We start from the raw sequence: 17,742 nt of genomic DNA, 5'->3' as shown, positions 1-17,742 counted from the left end.
TGTCATTAATTAGCCTTTCACTGAGATACTTCTCACATATTATAATATGCTCTGTTTATTATTTAACTTTATATAAAACTCTCTTTATTATAATTCATAATTATTATTTTTTATCTGTAATTAAAGACGTTTTTTTTTTAATTTCAGGTGTGAGTGACAATGTGTGAACGGTGAGAAACATTGACGCGCGATGTTGCGCGCAATCATCTGCTTGCTCGTCGCTTCGGCGGCGGCCGAGCACGTCAGAGAATTTACCGTCCGAGAAAATGCTCGTGCCGGCACCCTTGTTGGTCACCTCGGCGACGAGTTGCCTGATGCCGCACCACCATACACCATCGTCCCAGCTCCGGGTAGTGCGGTGAATGACGACCTCAAAATCGATCCCCACACAGGAGAAATAAGGACTCGAGTGCCTTTAGATAGAGAAAATAGAGACCATTACGCTCTAGTCGCTATACCCGCGAGCGGTGATAATGTTCGAGTAGTAGTCCGCGTATCGGATGAAAACGATAACGCGCCAACCTTCCCCGCCGCACTCATGAACGTTGAGTTTTCGGAGAATACTCCTAGAGACGTTAAAAGAAAACTAAATCCAGCCAAAGATGAGGATTTAGGGGTATTCAATACACAGAGATACAATATTGTATCTGGAAATACAGATAATGCATTTAGGTTGTCCTCGCATAGAGAGCGTGACGGCGTGCTTTATCTGGACCTTCAAATCAATGGTTTCCTTGATAGGGAAACTACTGATCATTATGAGTTGGTCATAGAAGCGCTAGATGGTGGTACACCACCATTAAGAGGGACGATGACTGTAAATATTACCATATTAGATGTTAACGATAATCCACCGGTATTTGCGGAAAGTGCATATTCAGCCATGATACCCGAAAACGCTACAGTTGGAACAGCTGTGCTGAAAGTGTTCGCCATAGATTCTGATGCAGGTGAAAATGGCTTGATTGAATACTCGATAAATAGACGACAGAGTGATAAAGAGAACATGTTTAAAATAGATCCTAATACTGGTGAAGTAACTGTGAACAAGGCTTTAGATTTTGAGACCAAAGAATTGCATGAGTTGGTTGTCGTTGCCAGAGACAAAGGCGCTCAGCCATTAGAGACGACGGCATTTGTGTCTATTCGCGTTACTGATGTTAACGATAATCAACCAACAATTGATGTAATTTTTCTAAGTGATGATGCTACTCCTAAAATATCCGAATCTGCACAGTTAGACGAATTCGTAGCGAGAATATCAGTACATGATCCCGATTCCAAAACTGAATATGCAAACGTTAATGTTACATTAAGTGGCGGTGACGGACATTTTGATTTACGGACGCACGATAATATTATATATTTAGTAGTAGTAGCTTTACCTTTGGACAGAGAGTCCCAGTCCTCGTACACTCTGAATGTTGTTGCAACAGATAAGGGTTCTCCTCCATTACACGCATCTCGCATCATCAGCCTTCGTGTGACTGATGTAAATGATAACCCACCGGTTTTTCTAGAGAGTGTATATAAAACTAGTGTCCCGGAAGCAGCAGCTCCAGGCACGCCTGTTCTCCAGGTATCTGCAAGTGATGTAGATGAAGGAGAAAATTCTGATATTAGGTATTCTTTACTTCCTACACCACAATCTGATTGGTTTTCGATCGATGAGCGTTCTGGTTTAGTTACAACGCGTGCTCGTGTTGATTGTGAAACAAATCCCATGCCGAGGTTAACAGTGGTAGCTAGTGATCGTGGTAATCCACCATTGTCGTCGACCGCGACGTTATTGGTGACAGTTTTAGATGTGAATGATAACGAGCCAATCTTCGACCAATCCTTCTACAACGTGACCGTAGCAGAGAATGAAGCCGTCGGCAGCTGTATTTTAAAGGTGAGTTAGTTATTTTTAATATTTCTAGTACATATCACATTAACTATAATATATAGAAGTTTATTGAGCAACATACGTAGTTGTACTTTATATAAATTTATTTATTTAGATCACCAACAACGCACGCAATTATCCGAATTTTAATTTAAAAAAGCAAATATTTCGGAAAGTACAGACAAACTGTGCCTTAATTATAGATAATATTATATATATATAGGAACGAAATAAGGTTTGGCTTATAATAAAAAGTTAAATGACACTAATTACACTATTAATATTGAAAATATTAAATTAGTTTTCCTAAATAATTATGAAAAGTAAAAAAAAACGGAATATGAACTTAACTTTATTACGATTAATGTATTTATAACAGACTCAAAGGAAGTTTTTCTATTGCAACTAACCTTATTACCGCGATTAAACTTTGAGATCGGTATAATAATCAATCTCTTCATTGCAAATCGGTACCGATTACCTATGTTTATTGGAAAAGTAAGGATATGGCGTGACTACCGATAATTTGCTATTTTTGATTAAATTACTGTTGCTGAAAATGTCAGCTGAGTGAAATGTCAGAGTTGATTGCGCCACGAACGATATTGTTAGTGTTGACGACTTCATGCATTTATAAACGTTTCGTGAAACGATTCGAAAGTTACAAAATCATATTTAGGACTTGGTAATATGAGGACGATGAATATTTCCTCGTATTCCATACAAATTCCGAGTATTTATTTTGCTTAAGAACGTAACGAGACTACAAAAAATTACCCATAAACACATTGTTCGAGCGTGTTCAATTACGATAAAACAAGCCTACTTCATCGGGCGAGCGGACAATTAGTCATTGAGACAGATCAATCCCTTTTATCTCTTAGCCCGCCTCCCCGCGAATTTGTTAAAAAAAGTCGCAATTTTCATTAAAGCTTATCTGTAGAATCCGGCGCGGGCTCATAACTTACGTGAGTTAATTCGTTTTAATATATTCCGTGTGGGTACATAGTCATATGTGCGTATAAATCTATCCGTGAGTGAGCCAAGTTTGGGCGCTCGGTGCTCTCATCGCAAATTGCGATCTAAATTGAAAATTAAACAGTGAACGCTTGCAAGGCAAGTGTTGTGCGCCCGCGGCGGCGCGACCAATGAAATGATGTTTCACAATATGCGTATTCTAGAAGGAGGTCTGTGCTTAAAACATTTTTAGATAACGAAAACTATAAATTACCGCCTACAATTATTAATTTTAGATTGAAGATTAAAACATTATATTCCGTTTCTAATTAAACTTAAATGTGATTCTTAATTTGAATATTTATCATTTGTAAATGTATTTTCCGTAAATGCAAACCGAGGTGCATTCATATTTGTTACGTCCGGAATATGGCTTATTAATTCAAGGATATTTATTATGATTTAAATTTAGAACTACATTTAAAAACTTTTTTATTTTTATTACATTTAAAATTTCACTTGGATGTTTAGATTGATTATTATCCATACATTGAAAATAACATAATAAAAAATATTTCAATTCACAGAACAGTCCCAACTTCAAGACTATTTAGTGCGACTATTAAATGATCTTTCAGTAGGCTTTTGTGTATTCGTGCATATAAACCTATATGTATAAGTATATATAATCTACTTATTCTGATTTTATTGTATTGTAATACTAAAAATAATTTATAAACACTTGCTTAAAATAAATTATTTTCAAAATTATTCTATCAACTATACCTATGTATTTCTTTGAGTTATATTGGACTTAGTAGTTAATAATTATTTATTATGAATAATTCCAAATATACTTGATTCAAAGGCACAAAGCTACCGCCGGTACTGAATATAGATTTTACCGCGAAAAACTGGCAAGGGAGTTGCTCTTTTCTCAAATGTAATGCACGCTCAACTATATAAAATTAACTCCACATTTTTGTATAATCTTCTTGTATTTTGTAATAAGCCTGATCTATTTATGTTTTTTAAGATAAGATTTCAATTTATTTAAAGGTAAATTTAAAAACGAATTTCAAGTAAAGAGATTATTATTTTTTTGCTGAGATTTGCATTAACAGTTCTTAGTACAGATTAAGGCTCCGGTGCTGAATTGATGGATCAACAAAAAAATCCTTGCCGACATACGACTCCCACGTTTGAAAAATGAATTCATAAATTAAATCTCCATCAAAACTATTTCTAAACACATGCAAAGTTTACGATTAAATTATACACACACACATATATATATATATATAACGTTAAGCCGGATTAAACCGGCATTAATAGAAGTATCTACCGACCTCGCAATGACAGTAATAGTCCATTACACTTTTACATTGTAAATTATAAGGATTACAATGTGGATAAGATAGGATCTAGCGATGTAGATAGGCTGGGACGTGCTCCTATTACGGATAGCCATTCGGTTTTAAGTTCGATTGTAACGTTTTGGTAAACTCTATGAATGTTGACGGGAGTTTCGTTTAGGAATTGCGTTCTGATTGCTTTACGTTTATACGGAATAAGGCATGGCGAGGATTTACGACGATAGAAAGACATATTTAGAAGACGAAGCTTTATGACATTTGTTTTTTTTTTTATTTGTTAAGATAAGTTACGATGTTACGAAACAATGATTTTCAATTTTTTTTTTAATTTATGATGTATTTTTTTTTCATCTTGTAATGTTGCAAGTTTTTATAAGTCAATGATACAAAGTATGATATAAGTTCACTCTGATATTTGAAAAAAAAATCTTTAATTTTATTACAGTGATAGCGACATTAAAAAAAAAAATTAATAAGAGAATCGCACGGATTAAAACGAGTTTATCTTTATGGGTTCGCTTATTTAATAATTCCATACAATGACAGCTAAAAGTTTCATAGCCGATTCAATGTTTCAACTAAACCTAGGCTTATGTTGCCCCATAGAAAGCTGGGCTTCGAATTGTCCCCCCGATACGGTAGAGGTTGATTCTTAATAGCGTTCATTTTAAAGCGAACGAATAGCTCCTGCATATAGTACCGAGATTTATTGTGGTATTTTAGATCAATATAAGTGCACAATAAATAATGTATTAAAATCAACAATACTTTTAACAGGTGTAGTTTTATTTCTATCTCTGTTAAAGGAAGACAAAGTACGTGAATTATTTTTTCAAAATGCGAATTTGTTTCCTATTTTTTTTTTTTTTTTTTAATGATTGACTGTTTTAATTATTTGTCTAGATAGACTTTAGAAAAAAATTGCGGACAACGGTTGGTCACTAAGCACACGCATACTAGCAAAGTAATATGATGTTTGGCGACTGTCAAGCGTAGCGGTCGTGCACACTAACAAAGTTGGCTCGTTTATTTTAGTTCTCTTGTAGTGACGCTCGATATAGATGTATAATTAATTAAATATTTTTTGATACCTTACTAATGTTTATGATCTAAGACCACGAACAAAACCTTATGAGTGTTACATAGGTCACTTACTGACATTTACAAAAAAAAAAAATGTAATGTATTCAATAATTTCATTATTATAAATTATAAATGATCGGTTTAGTTATTTATACTCCATGTGGTATATACAACGTGGATTCACAAATACTTACATATGTGTCAAATATTTTCAAAGCAATGCATACGAATATAAGCTTTGTGGGTAAATTTCGCAAATATCAAATTAGCATGATATGTAATTTTCCCACAGCGCCCACTTCAGCACAAACTACATCAGTAGCGGTACTAACGGCAATCTCCAATAACCTGATAAGACAGCGGCCATTTTGGATTCCATGTTGTCATAGGAACCGCTTGATCGCGTACGTCTTATTTAAAGAGTTGAGTAAATTTGCGCGGTTTTTGTTTTGAGAATGGAATGTTTTTTTTTTAAATTGTTTTTAAATAATCTTTTGGTGTTACCATTGATATAAAGTTTGATAAAATTACTACTACTGATACTACGTTCCACTTTTTTATATTTTACATTTCCTTTATTATTATATTACAATTAATAAAATCTTGTAGAATGACAAAAATATTTTTTCTATAAGTCTATAGCATAATATAAACATATAAACCTTTATTAATTTTGGTTGCTAATGAAAATTATAAAACTGTTTTTCATCTGTGATTTTTCCACATATATTTGAATATATGTACACATGTACTATGTTTGTTTTAAATATTAAATAAGTCATGGTAAATATAGAATAATAACAGGTTCAGAAATACTTCCAAATTATTGATAATTGACAAAAAAAAAAACGTTAAAAACTCATCAGTACTAACAAGTACTGACCTTTACTAACAAACCTTTTATTTTGTAATTCAGTTTAGAAATATATTTGCAATTATTTAAACTATGAGTACCAGTTCTGTCACGAAACAAAGTCCTCGACTAATGAATCTAAAGGTGATTGGTCTTCAATAAATTGGCCTAGGATGGCTTAAATAGTCGTAAACACCCAGGACAAGCTCTCTTATGGTGTACAGTCACGCGATGTTAATGATGTAACTCAATGGATTTATGAGACGCGGTCAATCCATGCCTTAAACATTGTTCAAAAATCAATGGTAGCATAAAGTTTGCCCATAAGTCACTTTTGAATTTAGAATTAATTCTACGATTCATTTGTGCCTTTTTTGTTAAAAAAGTAAAATTATTTATTTCAGATTAATATTGTAATTATCATTAGATTTTAATTTATTAATATTTTAAATTTTTATTTAATATAATGTCTTTTGGTATGGAGCCTAAGCGCATTGTTATTAAAAAAATTGAAATGAAACAAAAAAATGCAATTCAATATTGGCGCGAAAACTTAACATCTGTGTTTCAGGTAGTAATCGTATATTTTAAGTTAATTACAATCTTAACAATATCCAACATTAAATGATATTCATGTTTGGTTAATTATGTAAATTCAATAGCGTTGTTTACCTCGTGGCATTTCGCTTTCATTTTACCTTTTAAGATGGCCCGCCATTAAATTATGTTCAATGAAAACGATCGCATGAGAATGCAACCATTATAGAAGATTAATTAATGTCAATAACTTGATGCTATATAAATTATGCTCTTGTTAGAATTATGAATATTTTTTTTTTATTCATTTCACAGATGATTTGCGTGATGTTCGTGTGTAATGAGGCCTCTTTCTGTCACATATATCGTGCGTAGAACTTAGGTACATATCACTGAGTGGAAATTATGTTGATGTGAATTGATATTTATGAAATAAAATATCATTCAAATCAAAGACATACTATTTATTTTACACATTTGTCGAAATAAAAAAAAAAAAAATTGGTCATAGTAAAATTATTTATTAAAAAGTTATATATTTTCTTACACGTTTATTTTAGCTTAAGTTTTTGATTAAATTTGAAAGTCTCTATTTTAGCCTTGACGCTGTAGGTTTTACTGAAAAATTAAATAAAAATTATTAATCTGTATTATTGAAGTATAGTTCTATGAGACAAAAATGTATGACGGCTTATATTTTTTAATCTGCAAGACCGCGGTGTGTGGTCTTCGGATACGGTATATAAGAGCATATTGTAAAATAACCGATAATGAACCTTTATTGCGGTATAGAGTGGGATAATTAAATATCGTTTTCATTGAAACCATTTGGCTTCGATTGAAGCTCAAGTGAGCGCTAAGCGATCGCGATTTCATTATGATTTTAATGACTCTGTATAAATTATAAAGCTGGAATTTTATTATTAAATATTATTTAATTAAATTAAATAATGTATTTGATCAATATTAAATTGATATATATTAAAAAATATATATAATTTTATATTAAAACGCTACGCTCCTTTTACAGATGCACATACGAACGCAGGTCATAAAACCAGGTATTAAAAACATTCCGACGTTTCTCTTCTATCTTAATGAAAACACATTCGATATAAAATTACGAGGAAAAATGGCATTTAAGATAATATTAACTCTTTAACGGATGCAGAATATGTCACTACTTACTCGTATTGCGGAAATCATTATATATTATAAAGTGAGGATGTTTATTTATTAGGAATCATTTATAAAAGAGTTAGATTAACTATGAAGATTAAATCGATGTCACTATTTGCACAGATTAAAAATGTAAAATGTAAACCGTTATATAAAAACACACGTACAATCTATAATAGTCAATAAAGATGAAGTCTTAAAAATGTTCCCTTTTTATCATAAAAAACTAACGTTTAAAATATCTTTGTTTCTGGATCCTTCAAACTTCAATTATTTTTTAAGCCGCTTTTCGTATATTTATGTACAGTTTATTTTTTTTTATAAAAGCAAAGACCATCTTTTCATTAGTTAAAAATTAAAAATGATATTGTCAAGATTTAAAATAATGACACGTGTCAAAAGCAGCTGTTGACTAATGGCGCCATATTTGGTTGACAGACTATATGCCCATTGTATTAAAATAAATTAAAAAAAAAAAACACTTGAGTTTAGTACATAAAAAAAGTGAAGAATTTATTCCTGTAGAAGGTATGTTTATATGTTTAATATATGTGGGATGAAAAACCTAATTGCCCTTACACAATGTACTAAAGAAGATCAATTATCGCGTTTATGGATCCAGCATTCTGCTCATGCTATTCTTTATAAAGTGTTTAACGTTTTTATTACTTACATATTATAGATAAAATTGCCTTCTTTTGTTTAATTAACGTCGAATAACATTACTTGAAACCTTTTTTTATATTTACTGTCACAAGTAAAATAAAGACACAAAGAATTACATCCAAAATTATCTATGACATTTTTGTTTATTTTATGTTAATTGTCTTGATTTTTTTAGTAATTGTTTTTCAGAAAATTCATATATCAAATTAACTTTATAAATCAAGACGAGTTTATTTATAAATCTATAATATTAAAAGAAATCAGAAAATCAGTCCCGTAATTTTAAAAAAAATGCGCATATATGTACAATCACACAGATCACACACCAATCGTTAACTTAATAAATTGACCGGATCCGTCAAGTATTGTAACACGACCAAAATACTACCTAATAAATAAAATTTAAAATCAGAATCAGATAATAATAAAAATAAAACAAATTGAAATATTGTAATAATATCTCATCTATTTAAACGAACATGTCGTAACGATAATGGCAATTTTTTTACCGCCCGGCCTCAAAGTATGTAGCAATTAAACAAAATGTCGTCTGTCATGAATATTCGTCCTTATAAAACTCAATAAAAGGATTATTTTAAAAATAAAACAAAGCTCAAGATAGCAGTGTGCTTGATCGATTATACTTTAAACGTTTATTTGTTTTATAAACTAGTTATTAAACGCGACTTGCCTTATTAGTGTGAATTAATATATTATTAAGAATTTTAAGCGGATTTTTTTTAACCTTAATATATATATATATATATAAATAATTTATAATTGTATGTCGGGCAAGCAAATTGGCCACCCGATAGTTAGTGGCTTCTCTCCTTTATTCATTTCACTTCTCTTTCTCTTCTGGAATAAAGAAATACAAAGCATTACTGTTTAGTAGTAGAATAATTGATTGAGTGGACCTTTAGACCACTGAAATAAAGAATATTTTCAAACTTTATCCATACCAGCAATTTAAGGACAATTATGCATTGTAAAACTTATTGTACGTAGCATATTTAATTTAATATACATATCAAGTCCATCATAATTGTTCTCTAGTGACACGGGAATCGAACCAGATATCAGATCGTTTCTTACAACTACAAAACTAAAGGGCAACATTTTTTTTTATTTGTGTAGGCCATGTGGAGATAAAAAGATTATAGTTGGTAATTTTAAATACGTCTGATACTTTAATACGTCGTATGTTTTTTTTTTATTATTTCATTATGGTTGATTTTTAATCCTTTCGAGTTTATATTTCTACAAAGTGCTCTGACGTGGATTAATAAGAGCAAAAGAGCAACGGTACGAAATATAAAGCCTTACTACTTCTTCGCTATTTTTTTATCTTTCAACAATAATTTTACGAATAAAATTATACAAGCATCGGCTAAATTTAATTAATCTTAATCGATTAACGCAAACGATAAAATGAATGTATTTTATGTATTAAAATAGCATTTATTTGTAGTTACTAGTGGCATTAAATGTTGATGAAACTGCTGAAGAGGTCGTAAAGGAAAACATAATTTGAAAGATGAATAATGTAGTGACGTTTGTTGATTTGCAAGAAAAATTTTTTTTTTTTTAATTTTCATATTCTGTGTACTCTATGTAAATCTAGTTGAAACACATTTCGAAAGCGTGGAAATGATCCTTAGCTGGCGATCGCTTCTCTGTATTCGAAATAAAAAAAAATATATAAAATCGTTTTAAATTTCGAACCTATTCCAGTGATCACGAAGTTGGTGGCTTGTTCTTTTTAGTCCTATTCGATACACCCATCTTACGGGGTGGTGTTGTCCAAGTTATTTCTGCGCATGTCCGGTACATTTAAACGTAGACGGCTAATGTGGCTGGCAAAAAGATTGCATTACTCGATGCATTCCCACAGCGTACATTCGCTTTTTGCTAAGCTAGGGCTGACTGTAGATAAACCCTTAATTGGATTTTTATTGCTTGAACGACTACGTTTATACTGTATATTTTAATTACATTTCATTTTAATTGGTCTCTTATAATAAAAATTGACGTTTATATTTTATGGGTCTTGATAGTTTAGTTTATATAGCGTACTATTACAGAAGGGCTCAAGTACAGTAATTCTATATTTTGAACATGTAATAAACGAAATGAACACATTTTATTTCCGAAGTAACAATTTCATATAGAATGCTTTGATTGAAATTAAAAACAAGAATAGCAAATTTTTTGTAGCATCCCTATAAACCTAAGGCCAGACATGTCATTTACTCAACTTCGCACGTGGCAATCCATGTCCAACGTTGTCAGCGTCAGTGGCGGGAAAGTCGGCGGCCATCTTGAAAAAGTTGTTCTTCTAGTCTAGTTCAATGGTCGTATGTAGAACCTTCCTTTTTTGTCATCTAATTTTTTTAATTAATCGCCTAAAGCAACTTTTACTTTCCATTTCTTATTAGTTTTTTCACTATATTGTTCTTAACTTAAATTTATTCGTAAAGTTGAATGGGCATAAATAAATAAATAAAATAAATAATAGTATAAAATACTGGTGTAAAAAACTGTTAACTGTTACGTAATGTATTTATTGTACGAAACTATATATGGTGCTTGGTGGTTGAGATTTATGTGAGCCCGATTGGGTAGGTACCACCCGCTCATTACATATTCTACCACCAAGCAGAAATACCTAGTATTGTTGTATTTCAATTGAAATGGCGAGTGAGCCACTTACTAAAGACACACGGGAGCTACCATCTCAGTTCCCAAGGCTCATTGATTATGTAAATAGTTAAAATTTCATACACGGCTCTTATTTATAAACGATGTTGACTATTTACCATCAGGTGATCTGTGGTAAACATATTATAGAATTTATTTCTATTAAGTGGATTTTAAAGTGTGGGTAAAAATACTTTCTCAAAAATCAGAGCGTTCTAATTAAAAGTCTTTAGTATACAACCGCTTGACCCTGTTTTAATATAAAAAGGATTAATACAAACTTACAGCCTGTAAATGTTGAGGAGAAGAAGAAGGTTTAATATGTGGAAATTTCTAAATGTGAAATAACATAAATTTTATACTCATGTTAACGAAAGTTAATATTCTTATAGAAATTAAATTAATTTACAAAAAAAATAAAATAAGAAAACATTCTTGAGATGAATTTCTTAACGGTCGTTTAATAATGTTGTGTTTAATATATATCATTTATTAAATAACACAGTCAAATAAATTAACATCGTATAATAATAACAAAATTACAATAAATAAAATTATTATTAAAAATCCCGTGGTAATAACAATAAGTTTAAATAATTTAATTTAAGACCGCATATATTAGAAAGAGACAGAAATAAAGAGAAAGAGACAGTAAGATCGCCTAGGGGGGCACAGATTTCTGCCAGTTCACTCTAAACCGCGTAAACTTCGCACCAAAATTTACTAATATTATTTTAACTAAATCGTAAACTACATGACGCACTCGATAATATCACAAAAATAACACATAAACAAAAACTATTTATACTTTTTGCCTTACATAATAGATACCTATCTTTATCTTTTATCGAAATGCGATTGGGCGTTAAAAACAAATTCACCTTCTTAAATACGTGTCAATGCGAATTGAACTCTATGCAATATATTTAAAGTCGATAATAGCTTATATATAAAAGTAAAGGTATTTTTGTAGTAAGCTAGGCTTTATTCATTCAGACGGGGTACGGTGGAAAGGTCATTGGCTGAATTCCTTAAGTATGGAGCTATATCTTAACAATTTAGTTGACAGCCGTGCTCAATCGGGTTTGAATTTTTAATATTCCTTTAATTTATTTAAAACGATACAGACCCATAACAACTATCTCAGACTTATTCTCTAGCTACGCTCTTTAAAAATCGCTTAAGTAAATTGATTGGATTTCTTCGCTTTTACGTCTAGATCGAAATAAAAAAAAAATAAAACATTTTTAATTCAATTCAGTATACAATTTTTTCCTACCATAATGGCAGTTTTAATGGTAACATCAATTTTAATAGTGAGGTAGATTTAATTTTTTATTTTTGAGCAATTTATATCGATATTTCCTAACCGGTATTGGCTTATCCTATAGTTAGGTACCGCTGCGCGTTTTCTGAACGAGTTAAGTGTGAAATTAACACCTGTTCAATTACGATACTGAACTATCATGTATCGAATTGGTATCGATAGGAATAGCAATCGATTATTCTAACTCTCGATGCAATACGACTAGAATTACGTAATCGATAACATGTAATATTAATAGCTAAATTATACTTTGCGATTTGAATTAAATTATGCGGCCCATACGTAACAAGTGAAATCGTGAACAATACAATATACAAAGACTAACATTTTTTTTAATAAATTTAATTATGTTAATAAAATATATTTTAAAAATAAATTAGTAAGGAAGAGAACATTATTATAGCACCACATGTACACTATTCTTTACATTAAACACGTTATCATCTGTACCTCAATTATTTTACGTCACGAGATACGAAAAAATGTACTTAATTCCATCCAAACAGTACTAACATTATATGCGATGAACAGAAGTTTTTCGATGAAACTCATTTCGTACTTTCGTCTTCTTTTAATGTAGGAAATGTTGTTGGTGTGAAAGGGATAGCGTATCGCTGCGGGGAAGAAAATTATAGGGCTGTCCACATTGAGCCGGTCGTAATGATGGATGCGAGCGGGTTGCCGCTTGCCGCTTAATGAGAATGTGGTAGCCCTGTAAGTGCTCTTACTCTATCATGAGATTTGTTTTACATTTTGTTACCGTAATAGGTTCTATTTTTAAAAAAAGAAGAATATATTAGATTATTATTAGCAAATTTATTCAAAATAACACCTTTATTCTAAAATTGAATTGATGGTTTTTTTTTTAATTTTCAATTTATAAAAAATGCAACACTCATTTAAAATACTTACAGTTAGCCTTTGTTTGGACGTTTAAATATTACGCATTTTGCAATCCTATTTCTGTATCCGATTTATCGTTGACAAAGTTTGACAAACATTCGCATATTTACAACTTTAGCGTCGTAAACTACGCTTTCGTGTGCCAAAAAAAATTAACATTTTAAATCTTTTGCTTGTTTATTTCACTCTTATTTATTACAGAGATACTTTTAACCGACGCCCTTACAATCATATCGAGTAGTAAATTTATCGACTAGGGAGGTGCATTATTCACTCGATATTTGGTATCGACTCGATATAGTTTGTTTGGTTTATCATCGAAATAGAACCTGGGTTGTTAGTTATGTGCAAAGGCTATCGTATTACGATAATGTCGGCCATGTTTGCTCCGCGATGTAATGTGTGTGGATTTTTATTTATCGATCATTGGAATGTGTCGGTCACCAGGGCACAGATATACAAATATTGCTTGAAATTGGATTTTATAGAATAAAAATGTTTTTATTGTCAGATTTATCGATTTATATTTAGTATTTAAGAAATATTAATTGTAATGATTTGTTAACACATTTATAGATATTTCAGAAGGAATTTCTTAAGATATATATGTATATATATATTTATATATTTCAGTATATATATTATGTTTAGTTGATATATGTTTTAAGGCATAATATCCTTATTCTATTTTAAGGAAAATATCTAACCTTTAGGATAATTGATATTTTTGTTAATTTGTTTTTTTATTACAATCAATTCTGGAACACCGTAACAATCAAGAATATATTTATTATATTAATGTCTTCAGTGATATTAGAATGGTGTACTTTGGTCTCTATAAAGATATCTTTACTTGAAGGAAGTAGCCGTTTATGTTAGACATATGTTATCAAAATAAACTGTCTAGGATCAGTTTAATTTCGAACTTCAGCCCTAAATCTTCTTTACAGCATAAATTTATGTTTTAAACATCGTAACGAAACCTGCATTTCTGGGTTGATATTCTACAACATGTATATCATTTCCTTAAGGGGAAAAGAGGCCCCTGCCCAGCGGTCATTTACGGTCTGTTTTTTCATATAATAAAATAAACGAGACCTAATACGATTCTTCCTAATACAAAAAGGATAGAGCTCGCTAAGTACATCGGTGTCATTGATCTGATTTCGTAACTATAAATATAATCTGTAATTCAATAATCTTGTGAGTATGCCTACATGCTCGACTAGCGCAATGAAATCGAGCTTCCAAACTGCGCAAGCGACTGTCGGAGTGACCAAGTTCAGTTCATCGATCCCGACGAAAAACTTAAACAGCAATTAAATCATAAATTTCGCAACGATTCGACGCAACCAACAATCACAAACAGATAATAAAACGAATCGATGAAAAAAGAATACACGAGTACTCGGCATAAATGTTGCATGCAATCGATTTCTTAGTCGGGAAATTAGCAGACGGATCGATTCTTTCTTTTTCAATCCATTACGTATAAACACATCTCATGCAGTAATATAACACATCGAAAACCATAAATCTCGCTTTATGCGAATCACTAAACGACTTCGAATCGATTATGGCTTTCTGCGTAAAGCTCGCATAATTAAAGAATTCCGTTAATTAATTTGAATACTATTTTTAATCTGGCAATTAAAGTTGTGAAATAATAAAAAATAAAAAACAATCAATTGGTTGTTTTACGTGTGCGCATCAGTGTTTCTTCATTCCGTAAATTTCTTATGGTACTTTGATCGAAATCTATCAGGTCGATATCCTTTAGCATTTCATCGGCAAATATTTCACTAAATCTCGCCCTACCCCCTAAGATCGTAGTCTTGATAATATGCAAATAAGCGAGCCGACGAAACACAAATAAAAAGGATTAAATCGGGATCGTTGTCCTCTTAAGTGACCCAAATAAGATAACTCTAAACGACACATTGGGGCTCAAAGCTGTCAATAAGAATTAGGGATTATGTTGCTAGCTTTAAAAATCATTAATCTTCGCAATTGGTTCTTTTTGTCTACTTGTCAGTTCTGTTTAGATTCGCTAAACGAGTCTGGTTATTCATATTTACATTTGCAACTTATAGATTAAATGGAGTAAGTTTTAAATGAATTAATAATTTATTAAATCAAATTAACTAATTTATGTTAAATTGTTATTCAGGTTTAAGAAATACAAAATTAAAATGTACTTCAAGTTCCTTTATCGAGACGCGCATCGAAATCGTTTAAGGTAATACTGTGATATTAAAAATCGAATATTAATGGAATATTATTTTAAATATTTTTATCTTCAGATCTAAAATTAAATTAAAATTAAAAAAAAAAACATAGAAGAAGTACTTATGATCGTGTCAGATACAAAACATATGTACGTAGCCTGCTAAGTTACATTTAAAAACGTATATTTATTAAGGAAACGAATACACATATATTTATATGTACGTAATCCTTGTAAGTTTTGAACAATATATCCTTCTACTGTGAAATCAAAAACGATTAGTCAATTATTTTCTAGCGTCGAAAGAAAACCATAATCGGACATCGAGTTTTTTATTCATAATAAAAACACATTTGAAATCAATAAAAAAAATCGATATCTTTGCGAGCAGATGATTGTTGTTAATAGACGTGAACTCTTAGCAGGCATTAATATACATTATATATCTTTAAATGGACGAGAAAAAGTATTTGAAGCGAGACGTCACTACGGGAGACGTTCGACTCGAATACGACTAGTTTTTCCATACTGTTCTGTCTGCTGTGTGTTACTCGTTTAAGCTACCTTTCCTTGACGTTGATAGAAAAACATTGTACTTCATTTTCGATATTAAATCCGACAAGTTTAAATTGAGAATTAGAGTTGTTTATAAATAATACATTTTAAATGTCTGTTACATTCCTAATACGCATGTATCATAAACGTTAATAATACATGACATTTTTAAAAACAAATTAAGTTAAAATTATTTAATAATGTAACTAATAAGTATTGATTTTATGAATTGAATTAATTACAAATTGAAAAATGTTAAAAACGTAATATGTACAATTGTACATACATAGCAACATGTTTTTTTATTTAATTTAAAATTTTATGCCATTAATATTATGAATGCTATCGAGTTTTTAGTAGCTCACTAAGATTATGAGCGGTAACCGCTCGGCTGGTTTTGATGAGACCGACCTAATGGGATGGAATTAACATGCAAAGTGATTAAAGCTAGCTGCTCTTTCGCGTTATGTTTCTTTGCACAGGAATGTTTTAAGAACCAGATTCAATACAAGACTATTCGCCATATTTTTACAATGACGTCACAACCTCCAATCAGATGTTATTGTTGCAACTGTCTTGACATAAAATCGCCATAGTAGGTTTATTATGAAGCAATAAAATGTTTGTTAGAAGTACTTTAAAGTCGATATAAAAACTAATCGTGTATTTATAAAAAAAAAAATATCCATCGACTGATGTATGATCTCAACATTTTATAGGCCTTATAAAATATTTCTAATAAAATATAACATTCTTATTGCTAATTCTGTAAAGAGGTCAATAAACTTCATCGAACCTCCTTCGTAAAAATCGGCTACTTTATATTTCGCATAATTTACGGCTCTGTCACGTATTGATTTAAAACGTATTTAATTAATGCAAATCCATAGAGAACAACATTCGTTTTACCGTCGACGGATAAGATGCTGCGAATGTTTTGATGTGACTTTAGATGTTCCTATTTGTAAAGTTATCTTTGTCACGCCAGGTGACAAAATTACATTTATCGTTTTTAATTGCCAAGTCTTTTTAATTCTATGAACATTAAAACATAATTTGTTCAACTAGACTATTACAAACAGTATTGCATTGACGTTTTATAATATTAAATTTAAATTAAATTAATAACAATAAACTCTTGTCCAATTGAATTGTTTGTTGTTTTACACTGAATTGTCCTTTTCTGTTATCATTGATTTGTCTTTGGACAGAAAGAGATAGCATTAAATCTGAGCATCTCTAAATAAAACGTCATATGTATGTGTAAATCTGTAAAGAAAATTAATATTTATATTTTGAAGCGTAAGGTTTACGTGAAACATTTGAGGGTTAACTAAATACCGAATTTCGTTAAACGTTTCGGTTACTTCAAGAACGTATTGCTCGTTAGCTAATAGAGATCAAAATGAGTATTGCCGACGATTTCCTGCCTTAAATTATTCGTAGCTCGTTTTCGTCAATGTAACAGTATATTTCACGCTAGTTACAAGT

General features: G+C 30.9%; 1 protein-coding gene across 1 annotated transcript in view; it reads left to right on the top strand.

Moving 5' to 3' along the window:
• Positions 1-223: 223 nt before the first annotated feature.
• The window catches only part of LOC125066612 (protein dachsous), a 264,894-nt gene continuing 247,375 nt past the window's right edge, over positions 224-17,742 (top strand). Inside the window, exon 1 of the mRNA XM_047674744.1 lies at positions 224-1,894. Coding sequence (XP_047530700.1) covers positions 539-1,894 — 1,356 coding nt within the window. The 5' untranslated portion in view covers positions 224-538. The remainder of the gene's footprint in view (positions 1,895-17,742) is intronic.

Source organism: Vanessa atalanta, chromosome 9 (assembly GCF_905147765.1).
Source record: "Vanessa atalanta chromosome 9, ilVanAtal1.2, whole genome shotgun sequence".
In the NCBI taxonomy this organism is placed as follows: Eukaryota; Metazoa; Arthropoda; class Insecta; order Lepidoptera; family Nymphalidae; genus Vanessa; species Vanessa atalanta.
The sequence above is the reverse complement of the archived record's forward strand: the minus strand, read 5'-3'. Positions and strand labels throughout refer to the sequence as shown.